General features: G+C 35.3%; 1 protein-coding gene across 1 annotated transcript in view; it reads left to right on the top strand.

Moving 5' to 3' along the window:
• The window catches only part of SYCP1 (synaptonemal complex protein 1), a 97,187-nt gene extending 86,995 nt beyond the window's left edge, over positions 1–10,192 (top strand). Inside the window, exons 29-32 of the mRNA XM_044003546.1 lie at positions 358–537; positions 3,289–3,432; positions 9,866–9,952; positions 10,049–10,192. Coding sequence (XP_043859481.1) covers positions 358–537; positions 3,289–3,432; positions 9,866–9,952; positions 10,049–10,192 — 555 coding nt within the window. The remainder of the gene's footprint in view (positions 1–357; positions 538–3,288; positions 3,433–9,865; positions 9,953–10,048) is intronic.
• Positions 10,193–10,392: the final 200 nt, after the last annotated feature.

The raw sequence follows: 10,392 nt of genomic DNA on the forward strand, positions 1-10,392 counted from the left end.
TCCCCTTCATCCCTACTCTGGTCAGTAACAGGGTTCATTATCAGGGTTATTTCTTTGTTCTCTTGGCTGGCCATGAAATTTATCTTGGTTTGTACAGAAAATGAATATACCTTAGATTATAGGTATTCAAAATCTGGCCCTATCCTACCTTTCCAGTCTTTTTACCCTTTGCTCCCCTTTAGGTTGAATGTTACTTGCTCATAATCTGAAAGCCAAAAAATAGAATACAAGGCAGAACCCAGGCCTCCTGAGTGCCAATTCAATATTCTTTCCAGTAATTGCCTCTTTTTAATTAAGTAAATGAATCTTTAAAATAATTTTACTGATGATGTTAAGTGCTTTTGTTGTCCAATACAGAAAACACAAACATCTATTTTTGCAACTCCTGAAACCAGCAAGTGGAAACTTGATTCTAAAATAGATGCTTCACAAAATGCATCATTAAATTTCATATCAGTTGATCACGTCCAATCAAAACACAAAGAAGACTCTTTTTGGACACCTGCCAAAAAATCCTTATCTACACCATCATTAAAGGTTAGTTGCTTAATTTTTCGAAAGGATAACAACATTATAGATGTTTGATACTTTAAAAACCCCACTGGTGTTGCTAAGATTAATATCTATGTAATATCTCTATGTAGCTATTGTTTTTCAGAAAGAGGTTTAAAAATTAGCATTTTGGTTCCTAGTTTCTGTTATTTGCTTGTTTTTACATATTAGATAAAACATTTAATGTCTGCATCAGTTTACATATATTATATAATTCATTGAATTCATGAAAATTAGTAAACTACATTGCTTAGTCTCAGATTCAGTTTGTTTACATTGGCCTGAATGTAAGATAACCCTAGTATAAGTTAGCAGTGTGCTTCAGGGAAATTTTTTTTAATTACAAAAATACTTCTGTCACATGAAATGTTATGTATTGATTACTATGACTTACATCAACATAGACAGATAAAATATGCTTATTTACAAAACATGTGACCTGGAGTTAGTGAAACAGAGAGGCAGAGGTCATTCAGTTTCTTATTCCCTTCTCCTTTAACACAATATCAATTTTCTAAATAATGAGAGTAGTTTACGTGTATAGAGCCCAAAACACTTTACATGCAGTATCTCAAATGGTCCTCATGAGTCTAAATAGTATTCTTCTTATCTTGCAAATGCATCTCAAACAGGTTGAATGATTTATTTAATATCATACATCTAGGAAATGATAGAGCTGAGATTTGTACCTGAATCTCAGAATTTGAAATCCACTTACATAACTATCCACTTTTTTTTCTTCTAAAACAAGACAAAAAAAACCTTTACAGTATTATAACAACAAAAACAGATTTAAGGGAATTTCATCAGACCTATTTAGTCCATCTACCTGACATTTCCTTAATGGCATTGTTCCTTGGACGTTTTGAGAGGCAACATTTATAAAAGGTATACAATAGCAGTTGACAAAGGAAGAAGTAGTATCTGTTATTGAGGTGTCACTCATCTCAAAAGGAACTAGCTGCTTGCCTATCATGGAATCCTTCATATGCTTACAATTCATACAACAGTAGAAGGCAAGTCTTATTTTGCCAATTTAATTTTCTTTAATAACTCTTATCTTGTCTTTGGGTTAATATGGTATTATTTCAAAATGATAAGTATATGTAAAACAATCTACTTTTATATATACAAAATATTGCATAGTTTTAATGTCAGAAATTGAACTATAATAAAACTATCTCGTTTGCTTTTAATTTTTTTGAATCATTAAGTATACTGTTAAATATATATTATATGCTACATAATAAACTACTGTAGAACCCTTCCCCCTCTCCATTATTCCAACTCACTGACAAGTTAAATTCCTAGAGTACATTGAATATTACTTCTACCCATGGGTTTTAGGGAGAACCCTGAGGGCCTGGGTTTCTCTAGTTATGGTTGCTCACATTCTCATTAATTATCAGTTAAGATTAATTAATTTTTAGAAGATAACATTTACTAAAATAGTATAGTAAGATACTTTGGCACAAAACATTTCCCCCAAAAAAGCCTGGAGCACAATCTCACAAGTAACCACAAAGGCCATAGGAAGATTTGGCTTAAATTTAATACAGACACACATATTGTCACGAGGCAAATCATGATGTCAAAGGATAAATTAATGACTCCTGATTATTGGAAGTACTTTCTTGACTCCAGGGTTGTCTTTTTTCCCTGCCTGGTCCAAGGGATCACAAGTTTTGAAGTTGCTTTGTCCCTTGAATCACTTTCTTTCAGCATTTATATGTGTCTGTTTGATATGTAGTCTTGGTATACTCAGGGCTGGTTGTGTTGTTTTCTTTTGGTCCCTTCTCTCCAATGATTTTGGGATGGACTCTTCTGGATTGAGTTCACTGATGTACTGACTATTTTATGAGTAGGTTCAGTGAGTGTGATTGATCCTCTCAGTCAGTCATATCACTTTCTTTTTCGACAATTAAAGATATCACAAGAAACAAAACATTTGATTACACATTTAAAACTTCATCAAGTTGATTGATTGATTGGATTAAAGGAGGAATCCCACCTTTATACTATGATAAAGCAGTACCTGAATCTTTTCTTGAGAGTAATTCAAGTTTTTACACTTTTCAGATCACTAGGCAAACATTTAGTAATGTATTATTATTCTCTGCCTAATCTGTTTTCTTTGGTATATTAGGTCCTAAGGGAAGAGAATGGATTCTACCAGATACTAATTAACATTTTATTGACTTGGAAGAATGAATACAACTCACTATGTCAAATTTACAGGGAATAGCAGTGGAAGAAAAAAACCTATTTTGTAAAGTATTGGGGTAATATGTGAAGATAATAGCTTCCATATTTCCTAATATTTTAATTCATTACATAATACTGAAAACCAGATGCTTACCTCACAAAATTTAGAAAGACAATATATTTTCCCTTAGCAGCACCACTGTCACCTGGTTCATATCCTGAAAATTCCTTTTTATATTTAATGTGGTTATTAGATTTACACTGACTTCCTCTTTATAATGTTGACTTCATGCTAATTAAAAAAGTTTAGTCCATATTTCTTAACTGAAAGATAACTTTTTCTAGGAAGTTTTCAAAACTTGCATTGCTAAATATGTCAAAAGAAAATTTTTTATCTAAAAGTTCTTTTTTTAGATAAAGGTTTGCACAGAGATTTTTTCATTGCCAAAGAATAGAAACTACCTATGGAAAAATTATTTTAATCTTATGTTATTTGTATAATTATTGTATTTTTTCTTTTTTTATGTAAAGGCATATACTGTGAAGACACCAACCAAAATGAAAATGTTGCAGAGTGAAAAGCAGAATCCACACAAGGAAGGAACAATTAGAAAAAGAAAAATGCTCTTTGAATTTGATACAAATTCAGATAGTTCAGAACACGCTGACCTTTTGGTAAACATATTACTAAGATGTGGGATTTCTTATACTATATTTTTTCTAAATTATTTGCATGCATAGCATTATTAATGAAGCAGCTATTTGGATATACCATACCATATCCAGACCCAATATGGATATGCCATACCCATACTATACCATATACAGATTTGGATATATTGTGTCCCTTGAAATATAACTAAATTCAAAAAAAGGTGTTATAAAGTGATTAGTCTAAATGGGTGATACTCCTGTTTGGGATAAAATTGCCTCATTTTACCCAAATAATTCAAGGAGACCACCAAGTCAAGTCATTCTCATGAGAATGGGCAACCCCATGCAAGGGATGAGGAGTGCCCTAATGGGCTCATGAGTTGAGTTTTTATGGAAGGTTTTTTTTTTGGGGGGGGGGTCCCCTCGTGCACAGGGTGAGCTCACAATCTAACATCCAATCCTGTCTCAACCAGGATGCGTGTTCAGCTTGTGATCAGGGTATGGATACATGTTCCAAGAGCGAGGAGGAAGGGGAGGGGGGAAAGGGTGAAACCACCCTACCCATGTAAGGAGGGGCAAAGGGGAAGAGGGGAGGGATAGTACCAGGAGCTGGGGCTTAGGAATCTGGGTGGGTCTTGTACTAGCAGAAGACAGTTCTCCTGTTTGATCATAGAACAAGGTGGGGAGGGGGGTATGGGGTATGTTGTGGCAATGGCATAACAAGGACTGGGGGCTTGGAATGTAGGCAGGGAGGGTTGGTACCAGGGTACATTAAGTTCAGTAAAGCAAGATACATGATTTCTGTCGTTAGCAATGGAATAAAACATGAACAGAATAATCTAACAATAACAGAGACTGGGGGCTAGGTACTTTCCAGACCCCATCCTCAGAATGTGAACTGACTCAAGTCCACCTATCCCATATATCCTTATTGTCTCATAAAAGGTTATTAATAGTTAGAGCTATCAAAAAATGGGATAGGCTTCTCAGTGAGATAGTAAATTCTTCCTTATTGGAGTTTCTTACATGAAGACTTTATATCATTTATGGATACTGTAGAAGAGATTCCTTTACAAGTATAGTTGTATTCAAAGATTTCTGACTGAGAGTCCATTCTAATAGTCCTGTTTTATGGCTATGAATCATGGAAAACTACAGAAGTAGTGAAGTTTAGAATCACTCAAAGGACAATGGAAGAGGTACAAGGTTGGTGTAGGTAGAAGTGGTATAAAAGATTTCATTAAAGACATGTATGATTGAAAAAAATAAGATGGACATAGAAAAATAAGATGTGGTGAGATTGAAGGATAGTTGATGGACAGCTCATATACTCTAAGTCCTTGCAATGTCTTGGGAAAGTGAGGAAGGCACTTTGAGTCCTGCAGCTTCATAAGAGTACCTGGACAACAGTCACATAGGAAGGGCAAACACGTATGGATTGTTATTGACCTTGTTTAGAGGATATATCTACATTGACAAGATTATGGATGGGCTAGACTATTGATAAAATGGAGACCTTTAAGAGGAGAGGGCCACCAAGATAATGAAGGATGTTGAAAAAATATATATGATGATAGATCTTTATTCTGGAGAAGACTTTTGGAGAGATATAGCTGTTTTGAAAAACTATCATGGGGAAGAAAAGTCAAATTTTTCCTGGTTAGCACTAGACTATAGAACTAGGAACAATGGGTAGAAGTTATAGAGAGGTAGATTTTGGAATGATATAAGGGAAAATTTTCTAACAGTTAGAGCTATCCCAAAGTCAAATGCATTATATTGGAAGGCAGTGGGTTGTCTCTCACTGTTTTTAAGCAGAGACTTGGGCAATACTGTACAGGGGATTCTTTGTATGTGACTTGGGTTAAGAACTTCTGAGGTTCCTTCTAAATCTGAGAATCTGTGATTCAATTTACCTGATTGATATTCAATTAATGTGGTGATTAATTAGATTCTCTTGCCTCATATTACTCTAATGCTTCCCACCTTATCGTGACATGGAGCTGATCTTGGGTTCTCAAAAGTTATGCAGCAGAAAGTTGCAAAGGTTTTAAGTATGACTTGGCAAACAGATTGTTTTCCTAAGAAGTGACCAAGCTAAGTATGGGGAGGCTCATCACCAGAAGGTTGGTCATGTATTGAGGTTCCTTGATGAAAATGAGAAAGGAGCACCAGGATTTTGCCAATTCAATTAAACTCAACAAATATTTATTAAGTGACTCCACATACAAGGTACTCTACTAGACTCTAAGGATATAAAGATAAAAATAAAGCAGTCCCTATCCTCAAATTCTATGAGGTGATGGCAGGGTAGGGAGGGGAAAAATAAAATATATAATACTGGAAATACAAGTCATTTTGAGAAAGAAGATGGCATCAACAACTTGTTGCAAAAATGTCTAAGTCCCGATGTTAGACAAAAGAAAAAAAAAGCAATCTCCAAGCCAAAAGAAAAATAGGTTTATTGAGAAAGGGATCCTGTCTCACAATAAAGTCAGTCTCACGTCTAAGACCCAAAGACCCAGAACCTCAGGATCCATGGATATTTATACACCATGACTCCTCCCACAAATGAACATAATTCAAGTGGTACATATACAATAAGTGTAGACTATAAAGAAACCATCAGATAACAGCATAGTCACTTGCCATTATATATACCCTACTTAAAATAGTCCCATTACTAAGTAACAGGCTCATAACATAGGAAGCTATTTATTAAAATACATCTTTGCCATCTCAGATGATGCCTTTTCTTACCTCTAGTCCTGAGTTGTTTTCTACTATCAGAGATTTCCACCATATTGCTTTAAGCATGACTTTCTAACTTCTCCCTAGCTCTGATTGGTCCCTTTCAGCTCAGAAATTACTATTTTAGGTATTCGACCTTTAAGCTGATAAGTAGCTATACTTAATCACAGTTGGAGGTCAGATAGATGGATCCTAGGTAAGTGACAGAGTAGACAAGTTGACAGTTTTAGCATTTGCATTTGCTCCTACCAATCTCTTCATTATCATTTGCTTAAATAACTAAAGAATATATAAATATTTAAAGTCATAGTTTGTAGTCTATAAGCCAATTAGTACTTTTGTTAAATCACTTATATCTAAGGGATGGGGAAAATCTCACTCACAAACTAGGGAAGGGGGCAGAGATCAGGGAATGCTTTACAAAGGAGGTAGAGCCTGGGCTGAGTCTTGAAGGAAGATAAGGATTCCAAGAGGTAGAGTTGTGGAGGGAATGAATGCCTTGCATCTTTTTTTTTTTTTTGGTAGGGCAATGAGGGTTAAGTGACTTGCCCAGGGTCACACAGCTAGTAAGTGTCAAGTATCCGAGGCTGGATTTGAACTCAGGTCTTCCTGAATCCAGGGCCGGTGCTTTATCTACTGCACCACCTAGCTGCCCCATGCCTTACATCTTTGAGGAATTGTTTCAGTAAAATACATGAAGGAAGGAGACAAACTAGTGAATTATGGAATGGCTAATAGTACAATTTTTTGGAAATTTGAAGTATATGAGAATAAAATGTAGGTTGGAGCCAGAAAGCGGAGCAGCTTATTTGCTGTTCTTAAGGAGTTGGTATGTTCTAAGAGCCTCTGAAAATTTTGTAGCAGTAAAGTGGTATTATCAGACCTGTGCCTTAGAAGATTATTTTGGCAGCTGTGTGGAGAGTGTAAGAGCAGAGTTAACGGAAAGCAGAAAGAATGATTAGGAGTCTACTATAGTAGTCCAAATGAAGGATGATTAGGTCCTGAACTAGAGTGGGTAGTAAGGAAATAGAAACATTTATTATCTAACTTGACTGCCAATTGAGCTGTACTGGGGAAAAGCATCACTGTGTTTTTGTTCTGTAGGGGCCAAATTTAATATGGGGAGTATTAAGGGCTAAAATTCTAGCTATTCTGTCTAAAATGTCTAATGAGTGGTCGCCAATAAATTATAAGCTTCAGCAAGAGTTAGGCTTTTAAGTATTTATTAAGGAGAATAAGAATTTGGTAAAGAGAGAGAAAGGCCTACATTAATCTCTCTATTAAAGGGAGAGCACATTTCTAGCTCCACTCTCCACCAGAGTCCCCAGGAAAAGAGCCCGAGTCAGAGCGCCCAGTCTTCCTTCTTCCTCCCACTAGCAAATGTCACTTCCTGACGTCAAAGAAAAGACGCATGTTCTTGCCCTCAAAGACCTTCCTTTCATGGTGGAACTTTTCTACAGTAAGTCTTCAGCAGGTGGCATCATTCCAATCGTTACAGGAGAGTTAATTGTGTGTGGCTCACTGTAATATTGGGGTTCAGAAAATTATGAGGGACCTCTAGGTCCAAAGTTTCCTCCCTTCCAAACTACCTTTTTAGTTATTTCTCCCAGGCCAAGAAAGGAGATCAACAGCCTCTTTTCCACAAACATATCCAGTTTTATTAATGGGAATAAAATATATAACAAAAGTGAAGTTAATAAAGCCAGGGACAAGGGAATAGGGGAAGAGAAAAATGAATACGCTCCCTGGCTCTGGCAAAGACTGACTCAATCCCCAAACTTGCTTCCAGCTCAGCTAATTTGAAGAGCTGGCCTCGTTTCTATTAACTCACCACCTGGGGTCTGTAGTTTCTATGGGAGTCAGCTGTGCAGCCCCTCTACAGTCTGCTCTTGGAAGCTCACCAACAGGAAAAAGAGAGCTCCCTGCCTCAGCAGTTCTCCTTTCTACCTTTTTTCTCGCTCCCCCAAAAGGGAGGTCCTTTAAGCTGGATGGTTCCCTGTTGATGATGCAGTCCACAGCCTCCGAGGACAGTCCTTCTCAGGGTTGGCCAAGTTTAAACTAGGTTTAACAGGGTGGGCTCAAAATATAATCATCTTAAGTGGGTACTTAGTAGTTTCTCATTCACACCCAATTTAAACACTACTAAGTCAATCAAGTTGGACCCCTGGGCATCTGACAAATTCCATTATTTTACCACAGCTCTCTACAGAATGTGATTACAGATTGGTTGAGAGAACATGGATGTGATCAAATACCAAGAAAAGGTCAAAATTGCTACATGATTTAGACATAAAAAATAACATCATAAGCAAATTAAGAGAATATGAAAAAATTTATCGTCAAATCTATGGATATGACTATCCATATTTAGAAAGAGAACTGATAAACTCAGTGCAGATTGAAGCATGCTTTTTTCCACTTTATTTTTCATGCTTTTTTCCAGCATGTCTAATATGGAAATATGTTTTGTACAACATTATACATATAATTGCTTGCCTTCTCAATTGGTGGGGAAGGGCTGAAGGGAAGTAGAGAATTTGAGACTAAAAATTTTTTTAAAAAGAATGTTAAAGTATATTTTTAAAATTAAAAATATAATTGGGAAATATTTAACAAAAATAAAAATTCAATAGAATATATAGAAAAAGAAAATGTACAAGAGAATAAGAATGACTGCTAGAGTAAGGTCCTTGGAGATGTTAGAGAAAATGAAATTGAGTGCCAGTTGAATTTTTGGACAACAAATGTGGGGATTTGTTTTGCTTGATGACATATGCATGTTTGTAAATAAATGGGTTTTCTTTTTCTTTCAATTTGAATGGGAAGGTAGGAAAAGGGGGGCTGGTGATAATATTCCCAAAAAAAGTAAGAGAAAGAAGGAAGGAAGTCATTAAAACATTTTTTAATGCATAGAAGAGAACAGAATGTCAAAAGTAAACATACAAATGGGACAACTTTAAAAAGTTACATGTTGAATTTATCCTATTGTTGTTCAATTCAATTGTATTCAACTCTGTGACCCTATATACTTTTTTTTTTTTTTGGGCAGGGCAATGAGGGTTAAGTGACTTGCCCAGGGTCACACAGCTAGTTAAGTGTCAAGTGTCTGAGGCCGGATTTGAACTCAGGGAGTCTTGAATCCAGGGCCTGTGCTTTATCCACTGTACCACCTAGCTGCCCCCGACCCTATATACTTTTGTCCACATAGTTTTCTTAGCAAGGATATGGGAGTGCTTTGCCATTTTTTCTCCAATGTGTCTCCATTTTATAGATGAGGAATTTGAGGCAAATAGAGATTAAGTGACTTGCCTAGGATCGAATGGCGTTGTCTGAAGCTAGATTTTAATTCAGATCTTCTAAGCCCGGTGCTCTGTCCACTGCACCATCTAGCTGCATATAAGGAAGAATAAGCTATAATAGAGATTCCCATTTCCATGTGAAATCTTCTTTTCTTGTTCTATTCTATAAATAGAAATGCTAGTTTTATTTGGTGTTTGTTATATTATACAACCTTTATAGAATATAATGAATATGGTTCAAGCTCTAAGTGTTGAAAATAAGAAGTTTATGATTTGAGGGTATTTAAATTAGATCATATCTGAGGCAAATATATGATCTGAATATATAATACAATTTAATAACAAATTTAATATTGTTATGACAGCAGTTTAAAAATTTTTATTTCCATTTCATTTTCTTAAAGAGCATGGTTTCAGATGAAGACACATTTCAAAATCTATACAAGAGTTATCCACAAGCTTCTCATCAAAGTGTAACAACACCAAAGAAGGTAAAATTATGAATTTTAATTCAGAAATCAATTTTTAAAAGTTGGACTTAACCTTCATCAAACAGAAACATATTTGTGACTTTATTTTTGTTCTAGACTCCTAGACCTTTATCTTTAACAACTCCAGGATCATCACTGAAATTTGCAGCTATGAGAAAAATGCGAGAAGATGGCTGGGCTGCAGTTTCTAAAGTGGACAGGAAAAAAAAAATAAAGGAAGCAGAAAAGTTATTTACTTAAAATTTAGTTACATAGTAGAATTAAGTGGTTTAATAACTTAAAATTTGTTGCCATAGATTTTATTCTTTTTTTATACTTTATAATTTTCTATTTAGGCTGTAGGTTTTCTAGGAATAGACCAAGTTTTAAATTTCTTTTGCACTTGTGTAAAGGATTCATTTATTTAATTTTCCTCTGAGATAGATATATAGATATATATA

Source organism: Dromiciops gliroides, chromosome 4, assembly GCF_019393635.1.
Source record: "Dromiciops gliroides isolate mDroGli1 chromosome 4, mDroGli1.pri, whole genome shotgun sequence".
Classification (NCBI taxonomy): Eukaryota; Metazoa; Chordata; class Mammalia; order Microbiotheria; family Microbiotheriidae; genus Dromiciops; species Dromiciops gliroides.